The 20,502-nt window shown below is 37.1% G+C and overlaps 1 protein-coding gene across 7 annotated transcripts in view; it reads right to left on the reverse strand.

The window, feature by feature from the left end:
- Positions 1-1,021: 1,021 nt before the first annotated feature.
- SNAP91 (synaptosome associated protein 91) overlaps positions 1,022-20,502 on the reverse strand; it is a 130,470-nt gene continuing 110,989 nt past the window's right edge. For 5 of the 7 annotated variants that reach the window (XM_036247948.1, XM_036247946.1, XM_036247949.1 and 2 more), the window contains 6 exons: positions 19,867-19,897; positions 18,865-18,976; positions 8,676-8,759; positions 7,957-8,061; positions 4,310-4,412; positions 1,180-2,419 (listed from right to left, as the gene is read on the reverse strand). In XM_036247948.1, coding sequence (XP_036103841.1) covers positions 4,320-4,412; positions 7,957-8,061; positions 8,676-8,759; positions 18,865-18,976; positions 19,867-19,897 — 425 coding nt within the window. In that variant the 3' untranslated portion in view covers positions 1,180-2,419; positions 4,310-4,319. Of the gene's footprint in view, positions 2,420-4,309; positions 4,413-7,956; positions 8,062-8,675; positions 8,760-18,864; positions 18,977-19,866; positions 19,898-20,502 lie in introns of all 7 variants that reach the window. The other 2 variants (XM_036247944.1, XM_036247945.1) reach the window with 1 other exon arrangement.

Below are 20,502 nucleotides of genomic sequence, written 5' to 3' on the forward strand. Positions count from 1 at the left end.
GTGCTTGGTGTCCCCTTGCACGAGTGGTGGTGTGGTCACACAGCATAGTGTGCTTGTGCATGGGTGTGCACACATGCCCAGGGCGGAGCCGAAGCAGAGGTGAGGCTAGAGAGGCAGGTGGACCATGTGGAGGAACAGCACAAATAAATCGGATCGGAGTTGAAAATTATCCAGAGAGTTTAATTTTTTGAGTACCCAGAGGATCTCATCTAGCATTTCCGCTATGAGACAATCCCCTACAAGGACACCAAGGCACCCACCACAGCCAGAATCCAGTGTCTGACATAAAACTGGTGCTCTTGTTCAATGGAGAGCAACACGTCTTTAAAAAATTCAGTATTACACTTAAATGATTTACAATCTAACACATTTAATTATAATATGCTCGCAAAGAAATATATGATCAAATGTCATCTGCAAAAACCATATTACATCATCAAATACTAGCTCCTGCAAATCAGTTGCCAAGATACAGAACTAGGGGACTAAAGGAAAGTTAGCGTTAGAAATAAGAGTATGCTTCTGTTGGAGAAATACTTTCATTTGCGTTTGTACTACTTTTTGAGATGCTGAAACAAACCCAGTTGTAGGTATAAAGTCACCCAACTTTGTTAAAACAGGCTAATCTACAGTTTGTGTCTGGGTGACTATGCATGCAACCATGTGAATAACTGTAACCCAAAGTCACGATATTTTTCAACTTCCATGAGGAATTCTCACAAAACTGTTATGAATTTAATTGAATATTTTAAAAAATTTCCATCCTCTTCTTTTCTGGAATATGGAATTTCAGTTTATGTGGCAGCAGCCATGGAGTCCCAAATTTAATGCTAGCTGATTAAAATTGTTCTTCTTTTCCTTGTTTTTAACTTATTGTAAAATGACCAAAACTATGTTGGTGTGGGTAGCATTTCTCACCCTGAATGTTCTAAAATTTTCAGTATTTTGTATGTGCTGTGTGTGTCATTGAAAACAGACTTTCCCCCTAAAAAATAAACAGAGAGAAAGATTATGTTTGCATTTTCTTTGTTCAAGATGTTTATTGCGTCTCAGAGGGCATACATGCATTGGGTTTTTAAACTGAAATACAAAGAAAGCCATTTTGAAATTGGTTTTAGGTAATTTTTCCCCATTACAGTGTATGTTATCCCCACAGTAAATTCAGATACAACCACTTTAAATGGTACCATACATCTATTAAATAATCTGAAAAATAGGCAAACACCTTTCCGACCCAATATGCTTTTACGAAGAGCTGCCAAGCCACTAGCAACACTGATCAACAGTGACCTCATTTACGCATCGAAATCGTAAGCCAAGCCATCAGCACAGACAGTGTGACAACAAATTAGAAAGTAAAGAATACAGTATGTACAGTAAAGGATACAATTCTCTGAATTAGTTTAAATTCTAATCACAATGGTACAACAAAACCTACTTTGAGCTCAGTTGAGGGATGGAAGAACAGTAGTCTACAGAACACACAGAGAAATACTAAATGAACAGATGTACATAAAATCCACAATAAAATAAAAATATTTGCAGTAATCTTTAAATTACAGATATACCTTGGGATGCCTTCATAATATCACTTGAATAGCACAACTCCAATTGCATTTGCATGAACATGATAGAAATGGACCCTTTACTTTTCAGTGCATTTAATCAAGAATGAATAAATAAGTCAATTTAGATGCAAAACCTGTCCAATGTAATTAAAATATATATTTTAATATAGCAGTGATTAAATAGGGAATTCTCACTTTTTTTTTTCATTCTTGATAAGGTAGCTTCAAGGAGAAATATGTATTATGGACGTTAACCTTTATATTTTTTAAAATAAAATTTCTTAACATATACAGTGCCACAAAAATAAACATTTCTCACAACAGTTGAAGTTCCTGTGATTGGAAAAGTGTACTCCACACCGAAAAAAAGTTTTGTATACCTAAGTGTTTTCCTTACTATTCGATATTATCACACTATGTTTGTAACAGAGATACAGAAGAAAAGAGAATTTATGGAGAGAGTTTAGGTTTGTCCAAAAGTTGTATATACATGGAACCCTTCGAAAACACAGACACATCTTTCCAAATGGCTCACCACACAACAGCTGCATCATCCATCCAGGGGCGGGTCCAGAGAAGCACTGAGGGCATGAGAAACATCCATTCATTGTTTACACCATACAACACACAGATAACCCAAATACACTACAGCTTGGAGAGGAGGGATAACAGCTAAGGTAGTACACATTCCTAATGTTCACGTTCACAGCTGTGCTACATGTTTCGGGAGAGAAGTTATGAGTAAGCATTGGGTTTGGTACCGGTGGCTCACTTTGTAACTCTGAGTATCAATCTTATTTGAAGTCTCCAAACTCAATATTTTTTTTCCTATTCAGTCACAAAAATTGCAGCTGTAAAGATAAAAGCACTTGAATTAGAAAACAACAGTACATACTCCTCAAACATTTTACCTCCCTTGCAATTTTACTTCATAGGTAGTACAAACACTCTTTATGCAAAAGGCTTACCAACTTCATATATATATATTTGCCATTCTTTAAAACAAGCTTAACAGTTCAGCCAGGAAAAATGAAAATAAAAACTTTTAATGTATAGTTTTGTTTTAGAAAAAAATTATATCAGCAAAATTTTGAAATTTGGATACTTAAAAATCCTGGTAGTAAGATATTCAGTTTCAATCACGAACAGCTAGACTTCAGAAAAGAGCAATGAGAAAAGGAATGGCAGTGACTTCTGTCTTTATTGCTACTAATTTGTTTTTAGTTATGGTGTCCAATGTGTCACCCAACAGCTGGCCATGTGACAGAATAGAACAGAAAAGATATTCCTGGTGGCTCAACATCTTCACTGGCTCTACTCCCACCCAGGCTTCACCAGTCCTCTTTGCCAAGAAACCTTGCCAGGGGTCTTTTTTTTTGGTATGTGCCCCTAATGGGAACAGAACCCGGGACTCTCTGGTCCGCAGGCCAACGCTCCAACTGCTGAGCCAAACCGGCCAGGGCTAGCCAGGTGTCTTAAGGCTCAGCCCTATAGGTAACTCTTCACAAACAGTCAGTGCCTGTCTGCCTCTTGACTGTGAATCCGAGGATAGGCACTGTCTCACGGATCTCTGTTTGGGGTAGTTATCAGCATTCTTGATATGCGATGAGAGCAACAGTTACTGAATAAGAGGCAGAAGAAAGGCTGCGCTGGGCAGTGTCCTCGGCCACTCCTGAAACTTCGATTACTAAAATAAATGCGCATTGTCTTCCTTATGCCTACGTCAGCCCAGTCCAACCAAAGTGGAATATAAAAGTTAGGCACGAGAGAAATGACTTGGCTGAGATGCAAATGTCTTAAAATGACAAATTATTATCTTAGAATCATTAAAGCAGGAATTCAAAAAATCTTAGTAGGCATTAGAGAAAGTTTATAAATATACAGATAAAGATATGTAACAAAAACAACACTGGACAGTGGTCCAAAATTTCAACACTGCTCTTCCAGGGTGACCTTGGGCTAATCACTTGCTGCCAAGCGTCAGTCCCTTTAGCTGTGAGATGGAGACTGAAGTATGTGGCTAGTTTATCTCACAGGGTTTGCTCTCCCACAGAGAAGATCAAAGACGCTAAGGACTGAGAAGTGGAGAGGAAGAGTCCTATGTAAATGAAAACCCGCATCTTCACTGTCCACCCACCCCCAGCAGGTGTTCCTGAGACCCTACCGCTGTGTGAGGGGCTGGGGTTCACAGTAAACTCTCCTTCATCAGCTTCCTTTCATACGTTCACTATGACTCATTTCATATTATACTAGGAATTTAAAACTATAATGTTAAAATTTAAATTCTGTTGAATATAGAAAAGCAAAGGTTAATAATCTAAGTTTGATGAGGCCAAGAAAGGCTAAACAAAATATGATATAATATGATATGTAGCCAAATATATTCTTGTGTGATTTCTAAATGCAATATTATAAATGTTACCTTTCTATAAATTCCAGTGACGACTTATCAAGTAGCTTGAACAACGTTTTGCTTTATCAGTATAATAGCTATGCTTTCCAGCCTAAGGACAATTTGGAGGTTTGTCTTTCTCTTAGTTTTATAAATTAAGAGTTTTAAAAAATCATTGATAATTCATTAATAGCTTTTAATATTGATTTAAAAATATAAACACTCAAATTATTATTATTATTATTTACATGTATTAACAACACAAAAGTATAAATATCATATCTGAAAGAGCTAAGCATTACATAGGTAATTATTACAAGCCCACAGGAAAAGCTCAATTATTAGATACCTTAAATTGTTTACAAGAAATCCTTGATGTTAAGATCCGCTAATGGGTCCTTTGCTGGAGGTTTCTTGGGACTCTGGGTGGCAGGTGTAGGGCTTGGAGAAAGCTAATGGGGAAAAGCCAGCCCAAGAGAGCAGAAATAGAAAGCAAACAAGAGAGATAGATAAGCATTAGGCAGAGCACATACCACAGAAAACAAACATGCGGAAGATTAGATGGCTAAGCGTTTACTAAATCTACTTTGTTCTACTTAGTCACAGTGTTGTGTTTAATTTTGGATTTGGAAAATACACTTCAAATGATATTTGGCTTTCTTCAAATGCTTCCACATCACTGTAGCCAAAGTAAAATTTGAGGACTCTGGTAGAACAATATGGATATGGGTTAGAGAAGACATGAAAAACTAGTCACATAAAGACATTATGAATATACAGTAAACAAAACAAAACAATGTGTTTCTCTATACAAAAGCATGTTGATTTTGGGTTATTAGTACCACTAAACTAATAATGGAATTTAAATGACTTCTTTTCTAGTGAGGGTGAGTTTGAAGGAAAAATTGAAAAGTAACAGTTTGCAGAAAGCCACATACAAAATTACTTTAAATCATTAGCTAAATATACTAGGATTTCATATAAACTATTTTAAGTGAAAACCAGTCAAGTTTGGGGCACTGTTTGTTTCAGATAGACAAACAATTTCCTACTTATTATGTGTCACTAAATTCCAATATGGCCTGTCCAACTTGCAGAAAAAACATATTATTAAATACTATAGGAAATAATCATACTGAACTTGTAGCAAAAACAGCAAAAAATTAATGTACCTTGTTTCTGTTTAATTGATACCTAAATCATTTCATTGTGTGACAGAAATAAGTTCTGGAAGCAGGCTTTTGCAGGAATGTTAGGCTGCAAGGTCTTGAAAAAGGTTCTGCAATCTACGTAGACCAGAAATTGGCATGTATCCTTTGAATCTCATTAATCTCCAATGCTCATAATATGATGGAAATCTCAGAAATCTGGGATTGTGGGCAGGGATGTATGTTTTTATTGGTTCAGTAAACAGAGCTCCAGAAGTGAAGATTTTCAGATTTGTTCCTATGTTCAGAAACTACTGACTGGCTACAGAATCTATCAGTTAAATTTACATCTAAAAAACTTGATTCATACTTTATAGGAAGATCAGGAAAAAATAAGTATAAGGGTTGAAGTTGTTTGGAAGATGAGAAACTCAAGGACTAATTCATAATTAGATGAGATGATAACAACATCATGATACTAACCAAGTGAAGAATAATGGATTTGCCCAGACCTCCCACCAGTAATGAAAAGCTGTTTTGTTTTCTGAAGCTACAAAGTCATGTTTATTTTATTATCTAGTATAATCACCTATGTGTCATCTCTGATATAGGCTATACAATCTAAAAATTGTAGAAATATGGCATACTATTTCCTAAATTACTATAAATTTGATTAAATGATTAAAGCACTGTTTTCATCAGATCTATTTTTCAAGTTTATTATTTGAATTAAGTAAACAAATTGATACTATGTAACACTGGTGTTATGCTAGAAAAGAACTACCTTAAAACATAAAGTTGTACTAATTTATTTGTAAAGTTTTCAGCACACCAAATACAGTAAGATTTTAAAAATCTCAGTAACATTCTTCCAAGTTCATAAAAATAGAAACATCCTTCCTTTTCAAAAAGGTGGTAAATAGTCTAGGATATATTCAACCATTAAGGTAACACTCCTGATAAATGAGATCCTTCTTAGAATTTAAAAGTATCTAGACTAAATTTAACTCTACTATTATCCCCTAAACCTTCCTCACTTTCCCCAAAAACAAGTGTAGGAAGGGTTCACTGGACTCAGGGCAGTGTAGAAATTTCTCATGAAGACAATACTTTGTTTTATGGCATTGAAGGTCAGGGTTTCTCAGCTTTTAAATTTATCTTTTTAAACACCTACCATTCTCTCTCTTGGTCACTGTGGCTTTTGAGGGATTAAATTAAATGAGTTGAAAGCAAATTTTGGTAACAGGTAGAGAATGGATTTAGAGATGGTTCAAAGAACAAAGGGGACTGATGTACCATCAGAAAGTTTACAGTGGGAATCCTATGGATAACACAATATATATACCCAATTGCTAAGTTAAAAACATAGTAAAACCATTTACTGGTAACATTAAAATGTATTTGAGTTATTTGTTTGGGTTTGCTCAGCATGATGCTAGTAAAGTTTTCACTTGGTGTTCTGACTATATCTAAGTCAGTTTCTCATGGTGAAAACGTCTTTGGTTCAACATACTATACCACTACCAAGAAATTTATAAAAGAGATCAAGAAATGGTGAGTCATCTGCATGACTATCATTATGAGCAGCAAAAGCAGTTCTACAAAGTGCATCTATTTTAGCACCTTTGTTAATGAAGGTAGAAAAATGTTTAGTAAGAAATTTGGCCTCACCTAAAGAGGGGTCTGCTCTTTGTAATGATCCTGGTAGGTAACCTGTAAACCCTTGGAATTTCCTAAGTGACAGGTATGTTTGTTATTGAGGCTGGATTCCTGAAAGCACACCTGATAGTTTATGCTAACAAGGTAATTCAGAGTGGAGGCTAGCCATGACAGAAAAACTAACCATGTGATTTGAGAGCTGGGTCTTTGAACCACATGATATCACTCTGAACTTTAGGGAGGGGGGAGGGGGGGTAGATTAAGTTCAACCACGTTGGCAATAATTCAATCATTCATATATAATGAAATGTCAATAAAAACTCTGTACACTGAGGCTCAGGTGAGCTTCCTGGGTTGGCACATTGCATGCCTATTGTCACACATTGATGCCAGGTGGGTAACATACCCCTGAGGACAAAGAAGCTTCGTGTTTGGAAATCTCCCAGAATTCACCCAATCTCTCTCTCTCTCGCGCTCTCTCTCTCTCTCTCTCTCTCTCTCTCTCTCTCTCTCCCTCTCCCTCTCCCTCTGTCTCTCCCCTATTGGCTAGATCTCATTTGTATTCTTTCACTGTAATAAAACTATGATTTTAAATGTAGTCCTTTCCTGAGTTCTCTGAGTTGTACCAGAAAATTATCTAATTTGAGGGTGGTCCTGGGCACCCTTAAGATTGTAGGCAGCTGATCTGAAGTGAAGGTGGCCTATGGGACTTCCCAAACTTGCGGCTGGTGTCTCAGGTGAGAGTAGTCTGAGGGGGACTGCTCCCTCAGACTCTGCAGTTTGGCAAACTCACTGAAGCTAGTGTTACAAGTCTTGGGCTAACTTGGCATTGTGGAGGACTGTGTCCTAACCTTGAGTTTGGCTCCCTTTGGGAACATACAACAAACTGTGGATCAGGAGCACTCATTTTTCTGGAATAAATGCCTATTCCAGAAAATTTAAATGCCTGGTTGTCCTCAGGAACCATTCCGAATCAAGTAGGCGAGGAACGGAGGGACTTCAAGCCGGGCAGTGATTTCTATCATTTTCCTCTAAACCTCACATCACTGGTCGTCTTCCATGCTCCCTTTACTTGTAAAGCCAAAGGTAGGAGGATTATATTACGTAGAGACATTTTTCAACGGTTTTCCTGTATGATGGTTTTATACTTATCAATTAATGTCATTATCTTGTGAACATTTAAACTGACCTGTGTGCCAGGCGCGGCTGCGGCTCCGAAGGGCGGCCTCATCATGGGCTGGGCAAACATGACGGGCTGCTGAGCCATCCTGGGCATGCCCGTCCCAGCAGGAGGCTGAGGGGGAAAGTGGTTCACAGCGTGAGTGGACTCCACTGTGGCGAACGCCCTGACATGTATGTCTTTAACATACTTTAATAAAATGTAATAAAAACTGTGATGACCCCAGGCCCATGAGAAAGTGTCATTTGTGCTGTGAGACTGGTGGATGGCACAGAATCCCTGAGGGGCAGCGGAAGCCTGGCTGGCCACAGAGCATCCTCACCCCAACCAGGCTTTATCGTTGCTCATTCATCTTCTGTAAGCATACTTCTTGAAGAGATAAAAACTTGTTTCTTTATGGAATATGGCCCTAAAATTTGCTAGTGATAAGTGAAAAGTCCTAGGATAGTAATTAAGAGTTAATTTTGATGATTGAGCTCAGAATATTGGCTATATATTACTCCAAAAATAACATAACAATGTACTCTAGAAATTATTTTGATAGAAATAATTTTAAGTACTTTATCATGTCATGTGTAGACTACTGTCGAAAGCAGATGACAACTTTTTAAGTTTTACTTCACTGCATTTTGAGAAGCATTATATTCAATGGCAGTATCGTTTAACCTGGGACTTGCCAAAGGTCGTAGAAATGTCATTTACAATGTTTAGCACAGGCTGTCACTCACCATTCCAAATCCTGCTCCTGGTTGTCCAACAGGTGGGGCCCCAGCACCAGGAGGAACTGAACTGGTTGGAGGTACAGCTCCTTGCTACCATAAAAACCACAAAACAAACATACGCACAAAATAATAACAAAGAAAAGGAACCATTTGGTTTAAAATGACAGAATATAATTTTTAAATGCATACTCCTTAGGTATATGTAGATATGTAAAGAATTTTCAAATTTCAGTTTCAAATTTTAAAACACGGATCTAGCACCACGACAGTTATACAAACGGTTACTAAAGTGATGTCCACTGTTGTGCTATTTGGCTCGTTACTTAGCTGATTACTTACAGCATTGGGTTTCCTCTCTACCTCCTTAAATACCGGATGCCCCAGAAACATATGTGTACAGGGTGTCAGTAGATTCTACTACATTTTGAAAATGAAATGTATTTTAATAAACACTGGCTTTATAATTATTCAAAGTTGTGCATACATTTTTTTAGGATACACTATATATCTTTCCTCTACCCTCATGATAAATAAGTCAAATTTCTCTAATCTTGTCCTTTCTTATCATTATATTCTCTAACAAGTATTGGGTTAGCAACATTTGAGGAATGTGTTTACATTTAAATTTTCAATGCTTGGTTTCAATTATTTTTTAAATCCTCACCTGAGGAGATATATTAGAAAGAGAAGAAGGGGGGAGGAGGGAGAGAGAAACATCTATGTGTGAGAGAAACATCATTGATCAGTTGCTTGTATATGCACCCTGACCCCTGGGATCCAACCTGCAACCTGGGTGTGTGCCCTGACTGGGAATTGAACCAGCAACATTTTGGTGTATGGGACAATGCCCCAACCAAATGAGTCACCTGGCCAGGGCCCCCTATTTTTAAATTATTCTATTTTTTTTGCATTATACTTGCTTCTCTCTGACTTGACTATATTACATTTGCACAATGGCCCAAATTCTATTTTAGGAAGCATTTAAAAAACTGCACACACATATCTCATTTCAAGCACAGGTTTGATAGTTTCAGTCACACACCAAAACCCCCTAATATTTCGTATATGTTTAAAATTAACCAATACTGCTATGAACATGGGGGAAAAAGGAGAAACAGCTAACAAAAATTAATTAATTAATTAATTAAAAATAATAAAATTAACCACATTGCAATGCCTTAAATTTAAGTTAACCATTAGAGCAAAATTCTAATTAAAAAAGAAAATACTACAGTGATGTCAGCAAAAATAGTGAAATAAGGGACTGTAAAAGTTATATGAACAGTCACTAAATTGTTCTTTAAAAATAATGGCTAAACAAACAAAAACTCACAATCAACTATTTTTGGAACTCTGGAAACTAAATAAAAGCGTGCAGTAACCTAGAAAGTACTGATTCAAGATTATCAGCTGACTTTCGATAAGAATAGTGAACTTTGAGGCACTTTAACTTACCCTAGTTTAGTTGTTGCTGTCTGAGGCACTGGGTAACAGGGCAAATAGTAGACTAAACAAAAAGCTTGGGAGGAACGGCTGGAGGATGAGATGCTTTGGGGATTTAGGGTTTTAAAAGCTTAGACATACTCAGGGAACTTAGAAGGCCATGCACATGCCCAGGACTGTGCACATGCTCAGGAAAGACTTGAGAAGGCCTCTGGCTGACCTTGAGGCTTTGAGCAAGTAGTAAGTGATCACTAAGGCAGAGTTGCAAACTGCCTGGTTGAATTTGAAGACATGCTCTGACACACACTCAGAGCTCCTCTACAAAGTTAGGAGATAGTTTATATTCTAGGAGTTTAAGTAATATGTATCTAATGATCAGCTGACCACTTAGATAAAGAAACAGACTTCAATGGCCACACTTAACAAAGAACACAGACTACAGAATTAGTTTGGAATGGTCACTAAACAACAAAAATCACAAACACTAAAAAATTAGCAACAATAAATCTTTGAGGAAGGGGTAAATCTGATTTTCAGTTGCCACATTGTAATATTCAAAATCTCCAGGTTTCAACAAAAAATTCTGAGGCATACAAACCAATAGAATGTATAGCCCACATGCAAGAGAAAGATCTCAAATCAATAACTTAAACTTACAACTTAATAACAAACTAAACCTAAAGTAAGCAAAGAATGTAAATAATAAATATTAGACTGGAGGCAGCTGGCTTGGATCTGACTGATTCTGACAATGACAGCATACTGTCCCAGAGCATGGGCATATCACCGTGTATTCAACCATTTTCCTTTGAGGGACGTTCACTTTGTTCCTATTTTTCTGCTACAATACAAAAACTGTTGCAATAAATATCCTTGTGGATAGCCCTTGATTTATCTTGAGCCTTGAAATCCTCCCTTTTCTTCATTTACGCTCCACCTTCGGTCACCAGCTCACTCAATTTTATCCCCAACTTCTCTCTGGAATTTGTTCTCTCCCCATATCCAGGGCTACTGCCTAGTTGGTACCTTCATAATGTTTAGTTTGAACTCCTGTAGCAACCCCGGAGTTGATCTGGGTACTTCAAGTTTAGTCCTTCTCTTTCACTTCATCTCCTTCTCCTTCCAGGATTATCTTTCTAATGTCCAAACGGGTCTATCTTTCAGGTACTTGCCTGCCATGTAGACGCGTAGTTCAGTTGGCTAGAACATGTGGTAACTCATTTGAGATGACAAATGAAACCAACACTTAGACTAAGCACAAAATACCTAGAATATGCAAATCCACAGAAACAGAGTGAATTATGAGATGCCAGAGGATAAGGAGAGGGGGGGAAATTGAGAGGGAGCATGTTTCTTATTGGGGTGATGAAGATATTCTGAAATTAGATATTGGTGATGGTTTGACATCATCATAACTATACTAAAAATCAGTGAACTGTACACTTTAAATTGTAGAAATGGTTAAAATGTTAATGTTAAGAGAATTTTATCTAAAAAATTTACTTAAAAGAAAAAATACTAAAGGGTAGCAGAATATGCCACACCCAAATACGCCTCTTTGGCATAAGAATTATTTTGAGAAACAGCAGCTGCGGGAGAAGCTCTGAAGAGAAACTTTTATAAAGGACATTTACATTGATAAAGGAAATCTCTATTTTTAAGGGGTTCTCCCACTCCTAGCAGGGAGAGAAGGACAATCATATCATAAGATAATGTTATCAATGGAGAAGGCAGTGACTTAAATCTGCATAACAAATCTTACCTTTGTTTACTTTGCTTTTCCTGGTACCTCCCTGTAACTAGTCAGCCCATACCTTTCTTTTGTCTTTAGCTCAAGATGGTTTATAAGCCAATGGTTTAGGCTGCCTCAGAGAGTTAGCCATTTTTCCTGGGTATCTCTCATGTATTCATAAGGTATACATGTTAATAACCTTCTCTTTTATTCTTGTTACTCTGTTTTTCATTACAAGAGTCTCAGCCAAGAACTCCAAAGGGTAGAGGGAAAGTTATTTTCCTCCTACTACAAGCATTATATTTCAGATATACTCTTTTTAAAATTTTTATTGTTGAAAGTATTATAGATGGACCCCCCTTCTCCCCCATTGATACCCTCCTCCCCACTCCCACCCCCCTCCTTCCACCACACTACTGTCTGTGTCCACTGGTTATGCACATATGCATATTAGTTCTCTGATTTCAACGAGTGAGGTGGTAAGCTATTTACCAGACCCAGAATTATATTATTTACTGGAACTGTATCATTTATCAGGATTGTAAATAATAATTATATTATTTACCAGAATTATATCATTGGGACTTAAGGAAATAACAGGAAAAAATATTTTTATTAGTTATCAAAATAAAATGAGCTTGCAGAAACTCCTGATCAAATAAATGGGGCAAATAATTTCAAGAGGGTCTAAATTTGTCATTTTGCTCAACTGGTAGATTAACTAAAAAGTTTACTCTCCAAATATTATTTATCCTAAAATTTTTATATTTATTTATTTATTTATTTAATTTATTTATTTTGGTACGTGCCCCTAGCAGGAACCAAACCCAGGACTCTCTGGTCCGCAGGCCGACACTCCAACTGCTGCGCCAAACCAGCCAGGGCATATCCTAAGGTTTTTAAATTGATTTTTTTTTTTTTTTTTTATCTTCACCCGAGGACATTTTTGCATTTATCTTCAGATAGAGCAGGAGGAAAAGAGGGAGGAAGAGAGAGAGAAAAACATTGATGTGAGAGAAACACATTGAGTGGCTGCCACCCACATGACCCCAACCGGGGCTGGGGACAAACTGCAACTGAGGTACGTGCCCTTAGTGGGAACTGAACCTGGGACTCTCCGGTCTGCGGGCCAATGCTCCAACCACTGAGCCAAACCAGCCAGGGCTGATTTGTTTTTTAATACTCAACTGAACATTTTAGCTAGAGGCATATAAAGATTAGTTGTTTTTAGGGAGAGAATAGCAGATTCTGTGACTTCCTGTAAAACTGCACATACTTCTGAGTTGTATGATGGGAACACGTTTACATGATGAAAACTTGAGAAGCCTGCTGTGCATTGGAAAGCAGGATTCAATAGCTCTGGAAACACAGGACTCTTGATGGCCATGATGACAGGGTCCTGCTAGCAGACAGGTTTCAAATAGGCATGTCCTGTTAAGGTTTCTAGATCTAACTTGGGTTCTCTGATCTAAAACATTTTATAGCCGTACCTCCAAGTAGCAATTGAGGGAAATTCGAAACAAATTGAGAAAAGAAACCTTAGCTCTTGTCTATGGATAAAAACTTGAAAAGGCAGCGAAAGAATTCTCACCCCTACTTCTGCCCCTTCCATCCCGTACTCAAAGGTAAAGGCCTGCAGATGACCAGGAACAGTTGGAAACACTGCTTTGCTGCTTCTGAAGCATAAGTCTTGGCTGTCTCTCCTCTTTTTCTTGAATCATCTTAGAAAAAGAAACTCAAACAGATTTTAAGGACTAGGAAAACAGAAGAGAAGTTTTATGAGAGTGGGGTGGAGGGAAGCCAGAGGCCGTTGGCGTGATTGCTGAGGTAGAAGCAAAGCCAGAGCTTTTGAAGGAAGAAGAGCTTTGCAGTACACGGAATAAATGGCAGTGAATTTATATCGACTACCAATATGGCTAAGTGAGAGTTAATAAAGAAAAAACAACTCTGCATTTGAGAGCCTTTATATTGTAGCTGAATGTTAAGGAAAATAAACAAAAGAAATAGAACTACTCAGAACTCTTCCCTCCCAATAAATTATTTCTGTTCTAATTTCTCTTTCCAGAGTTACTATGGCTATTCTATGCTCAAGTCTACTGTCTTTATTTTTTATTTCATTAATTTATTTTTGTTACAGATGTTTCTCCTTTTCCCTCCATTGACACCTTCCTCCCATTCCCATGCTTATATGCATAAGTTCTTTGGTTTATCTCTTCCCTCCCCCAACCCCCTCTTCTGACATTTGTCAGTCTGAACCCTACTTTTATGTCTCTGGGTCTATTTTGTTTATCACCTCATTTTGTTATTATAGTCCACAAATAGGTGAGATCATGTGAAACTTGTCTTTCTCTGACTGGCTTCTTTCCCTTAGCATAATACTTTTCAGGTTCCTCCAAGTTGTCTCAAAGGATAAGAAATCTTTCTTTCATACAGCTGCATAGTACTCCATTGTGTATATGTACCACAGCTTTTTTATCCATTCGTCTACTGATGGAGACTTGGGCTGTTTCCAGATCTTAGCAATTGTAAATAGTGCTGCTGTGAACATAGGGGTACATATATTCTTTCTTATTGCTGTTTCAGGCTTCATAGAATATATTCCTAGAAGTGGGATCACTGGGTCACATGGCAGTTCAATTCTGAATTTTTTGAGGAAACACCATATTATTTTCCATAATGGCTGCACCAGTCTGCATTCCCACTAGCAGTGTACTAGAGTCCCCTTTTCTCCACACCCTCGCCAGCACTTGTTTGATGATTTGTTGATGGTAGCCATTCTGGCAGGTGTGAAGTGATACCTCATAGTTGTTTTAATTTGTATCTCTCTGATGATTAGTGACATTGAGTATTTTTTCATATGTCTCTTGGTCATTTGTACGTCCTATTTGGAGAGGTGTCTATTTAGGTCCTCTACCCATTTTTTAATTGGGTTCTTTGTCTTCCTTTTGTTGAGTTGTGTGAGTACTCTATATATTTTGGAAATTACCCCTTATCTGATGTATCATTGGCAATTATACTCTCCCATATAGTGGGTTCCCTTTCCATTCTGATGCTTGTTTCTTTTGCTGTGCAGAAGCTTTTTAGTTTGATTTAGCCTATGAAATTATATCAAACAAAGGGAAAAATTAAGTCTACTGTCTTTAACTTTCTGGAGTTTACTGAGAATTTTAAGTTTTCTGCTTCATAACAAACACAAGAACTTTTGGGGTTTAAATAAAATGAGACTATTAATCTCAGTCTTAGTGATGGTGCCTGCTAATCAGATAAGGGGCAGCCATGTTGCCCTGAAGAAGCAAAACAGTTCTTAAGTATTTGATGAATTCTTGACCTGTACAGTTAAAATCTTGATCTCAGGGGAGGTGATGGCCAAGGAAGTTCCTTAACCTAATACTGATTTTATACTACAAAGCTACTGTAATCAAAACAGCCTGGTACTGGAACAAGAACAGGCAGATAGATCAATGGAATAGAACAGAGAACCCAGAAATTGACCCAAAACATTATACTCAATTAATATTTGACAAAGGTAGCAAGAACATTCAAAGGAGTAAAGACAGCCTCTTTAATAAATCGTGTTGGGAAAATTGAACAGCTACATGCAAAAAAAATGAAACTAGACCATCAACTTACACCATACACAAAAATAAACTCAAAATGGATAAAAGACTTAAATGTGACTCATGAATCCATAAAAATCCTAGAAGAAAATGTAGCAACAAAATTTTAGACATCATACGCAGCAGAATTTTCACTGATACATCACCTAAGACAACAGAAACAAAGGAGAAAATGAACACATGGGACTACATCAAACTCAAAAACTTCTGCACAGCAAAAGAAACAACCACCAAAGTGGAAAGGCAACCCACTCTATGGGAGAGCATCATTGCCAATGATATATCAGATAAGGGGTTAATTTCCAATATATATAGAGTGCTCATACAACTCAACAAAAGGAAGACAAAGAACCCAATTAAAAAATGGGCAGAGGAGCTGAATAGGACATACAAACAGGACATACAAATGGCCAAGAGACATATGAAGAAATGCTCAACATCACTAATCATCAGAGAGATGCAAATTAAAACAACAATGAGGTATCACATCACACCTGCCAGAATGGCTGCCATCAACAAATCATCAAACAACAAGTGCTGGCGAGGGTGTGGAGAAAAGGGGACTCTATAGTACACAATGCAGACTGGAGCAGCCACTCTGGAAAACACTATGGTGTTACCTCAAAAAATTCAGAATTGAACTGCCATTTGACCCAGTGATCCCACTTCTAGGACTATACCCCAAGAACCCTGAAACACCCATCAGAAAGAATATATGTACTCCCATGTTCATAGCAGCACTATTTATAATAACTAAGATCAGGAAATAGTCCAAATGTCCACCAGTAGACAAATGGATAAGAAAGCTGTGGTACATGTACACAATGGAATACTATGCAGCTGTAAGAAAGAAAGAGGTCTTATCCTTTGGGACGACATGGAGTAATCTGGAAAGTATTACCCTAAGTGAAACAAGCCAAACAGAGAAAGACATGTATCATATGATCTCACTTATTTGTGGAATATAATGAACATAACAGTCTGAGGAACAGGATAGTCCCAGAGACGTGGAAGTGGGGTACAGACTGACAATCCCCAGAAGAGGGGGGCGGGGGCGGGGGGAGAGATAAACCATAGAACTTATATTGCATGACCAATGGATGTGGACAACAAAGCTTGGGACAGGGTGGGGAGGGAGGGGGAGGAAGGTGTCAATGGGGGCAAAAAGGAGAAACATCTGTAACCAAAAAAAAAAAAGAACTCTTCACCAAGAAAAATTAATAAATAAAAATAAAGTACTTCTCTTATTCCCCTTCTTCGTTAATGGCTTCAATATTTAGCAAACTGTCATACATAGAAACCTGGGCAACCACTGTCTTGGTGGCTTCATTCACAACGACCCACAGCTGTGTGGATTCCACCAGAGAATTTTCTTTCTTGTCTTCCTTTCACCCTCACCACAGGCTCTCAATGGTATTTTTCTGCCAGATATCAGTATTCTCACCACCCTTTTCCACTCTCCAAGGTGATTCTGTTATCACCTTGACTGTTCCAAAACTAACTCTTTAAAATATAATTTAAAACTTGATCCTGCTGAAAAGGGCAACACCATGAAAGTGTAAACTTCTCAGAAGAGCACACAAATCCTCTTTAATTTTGCATAGTATAGAATAGTAAAAGTAGTTCCTTTATTTTGGTAATAATATAAATTGTGAGAGTTACTGTGACTAGGTAGTAATTATAAATTTGTAAGATCAATTCTAAAGAAGCTTTTTCTTTCATTAGGGATTTTACACCTTTATTGAATTGCTCTCCCTCTACCTCCAACAAGACAGTGGCTCTCAAATCTAAGAATGGAGTGCTGCCCCTGTGCTTGGAATGTCAGGTGCTTACGGTCTCAGCATCTATCCGAGTCACCAGCCACAGGTAAATGCTTGGGGTCTCAGGGTAACAATTATGCTCCCTTTCACCCACTGATGAGTCCTAGTTTGGACAATAAATTAAATGCTCATCTTGGACATAGATCAGTTCTAAAGAGAAATTTAGTTTTCTACTAAGTATCCTTTGTAAAAGTTAAAATGGAACTCTATTGTATTGAAAAGTAAAAAAATGTTCCTCTTACGCATTGCTTTTAAATAATGCAAAGAAAGATGTAAAGAAATAAATACCTAGATACAACAGGAAATTTTCTCATTGCTATCTGTAAGAAATCACTTCTTAAAGTTCTTTCAGACTTTGAACTCATCAAAGGCAGAGAATATTAGTCCTTAATTTTCCTCTCTCACTAACACTACTCACTGTGGTGGGGAGATGAGAGGAAGTGGATTTGAGAACAGAATGTATCTTCCTGTAGAAACTATGGTATAAATTATCATTCAATGAATACTGTTGGTTCTATTTAGTGGTAAATTTTGGTTCAAAAAGCATTTTTTTCAGATTGATTTGAATTTATTTTCATTTATAAAACTGCTTTTATATAAAAACATTTCTATTTATAAAATTATTTTAAAGACAGTATGTTCTAAATCCTAAAACTCAGATATTTAAATAGATTTTCTGGAACACAATAGTTTTAACAGAGTCTATCTAAAATATTTATATTCTATTTATATCACTTCCATGCATGTTTGTTTGGCTGGGGTTGGTGGGTGATCTTTAGAATTAACTCAGGCAACAGGGAGAGTATAGCATCAAGAAAGCTTCTGAGATGGGTGTACTGTAGACAGGAAAAGGTGGTAAGTAAAGGTGAAAAATTATGAGTGAGCTTGGGAAACAGTGACTAGCCTAGTTTTGCTAAGCATGGGGTATATGCAGGAAAACAGTAAGTTTTGCTACCCTGGTAATGTCCTTTTAGTAACAGTAAATTTCACAAAATAATCATTAGCCTGTATTACCAGTAATATGCTACTTCACAGAGTAAATGGTGGTATTAATATATTAATAGAAATTTAATATACAGTAATAAAGCCTACTTAAATTTTATAGAAAAGATGGTGTTAGAAGTTTCTATTATAAAAGTGGTGAGCAGAATTAATAGCACTTAAAAATGCAAGTTCACTTACACAATAGAAAACTGCCCAGTCTTTCTGGTAAGAAAAAAAGTTTTCATTACCTATTAAGAAAATCAGGATATCTGGGCAAGAAGTGTGATAATATAGATAATGATCAATACTATAAAATGCTTTTAAAAAATTATTTCCATAATTATACAAATATAGAACTAATATCTAAAGAAGCATATATACTATATTGAAATAATTAAAATTAAAAAATAGATCATAATCTTTATCAAGTATAAAGTTAATAAAATTGGCATTTTTGGTAAATATTGCATCTTGCTTATATCTCCTCAATGTGAATGAAAAAGTAGTGTCAGCAGAAACTTTAGCAAAATGCACTCTGCTGTATGCGCTGGGAAGCTAGGAAGCTGGCGGCATTGCCCTGGCCTCCGGTGGCTACGTACCAAAGGTGCGCTTGGTGGAACTCCTGCAGACCAGGTTGCCGGGGCTACTTTCGGCTGCCAGTTGGCTCCACCGGTTAACTTTTTCTCTCCAGCATTCCACTGAAGATCTCCCCTAGAAATCAAGCATGCGAAAGAAACACAAAAACACAAAAACACACTCATCAGCCAAGGATGGCGTGTGATTCCTGAGATACTTTTATTTGGGGTTAGAAGCAGTCTGCTCGAGTCCAGTGTTAATAAAGAGAACAGGTTAAAACTTACAGAGGAGACTTACCATATTGTATTTAAGAAAGTTTAAAAAAAATTGACGAAAATAATTTAGAGTGTAGACCTCAATGATAGCAGAAATTTTCTGTCACTTCAAACAGAAAAATATGCAACAAAATTTAACTGAATTCCTTACTAGTCATAAAAAATTCCAAAAAGTGTATTACAAATGCTACATACTTGTACTTTGTTGAGTGTAAGATGCATCCATGCTGGCACCTTCTGGATTCCCAGAAAGTTACACATCACTATATCCTGACAACAGCCTGCCTCACAGTGACTGTGATTCCATCTATTGTGAAATGGATCCCAATTGCAGATGTTAAAATATGCATCTTAATAAAAGGATACATTGTTTATCATTTTTACTATCCTTTCTTAAAATTGATCCTCCATGAGAAACTTTTAAAAACCAATGTTTTCTAGGAATAGTGTAGTCTATCTTGAATTTAAAGCTGTTAAAGTATTCAAACCACAGTTCCTCAGTGTTTCTAAATAAACTTTGTGACAATCTTGGAGACTGAAATAGATTATTCATTTTCCTTGCCAGGGCCAACGGGTTGGATGAACCAGCAGAATAACAACAAAAACAAAAACCCAGAATGAAATAAAAACCAATTCTGAAATTATCTAGCCTGAGAATGAGTAATTACTTTAATGAGAACAATGTTTGATAGTCTCAAATAAGCACAAATACAATGTCACAAGAAAACCAGATAATTTAAAAACACTTACTTTTTGGATGTGGTGCCAGAAATCCCAAGATCTATAAATGGAGAAAAGAAAAAAAATAATTTTAACCTCTACCCTCAGCTTAAATGATATGACATTTCAAAGATCAAAGACTCAGAGGTCTAGAAAAAGTCCGTATTTTGCCTAGGAATGACTACATTCAGTTTTACAAAGGAAAAACTATGTTAGGAAACATTCACAAGTCTAACATTTTCTTTTACTTTACATTATTCTTAAGGATCACACTTTCATGTCAGCTGGTGTTTGGCAAAGAGTAAACACAACAGGCTTGAAACTGCTATCTTAGAAAGGTCTGTGTGGCTGGCATCTGGGAATCTAGCTAGTCGCTTGTTTTCTACATGGAGATAAAACTTATCTAATGATAAGGGTGGCTCACTGCGTCTAAACCATACAAACAACATGGTTTATACGGAATACCTGCTTTCCTTCTGTGAGATTGAAACTTTGGTTCACGCTAGGCAGACAGCGCATACATAATCGATCAGCATCCAAGAAAACCCTGGGTGCTGAGTCTCGGAAGGGCTTCCTTGGGCAAAAACATCACTCATGTGGTCACACTTTTGTATGCGCTTCCCCTCCAGGGAAGGAGAGAGCATAAGGAAGTCAGTGTTCCTCCAG

Source organism: Molossus molossus, unplaced genomic scaffold (assembly GCF_014108415.1).
Source record: "Molossus molossus isolate mMolMol1 unplaced genomic scaffold, mMolMol1.p scaffold_m16_p_8, whole genome shotgun sequence".
NCBI lineage: Eukaryota > Metazoa > Chordata > Mammalia > Chiroptera > Molossidae > Molossus > Molossus molossus.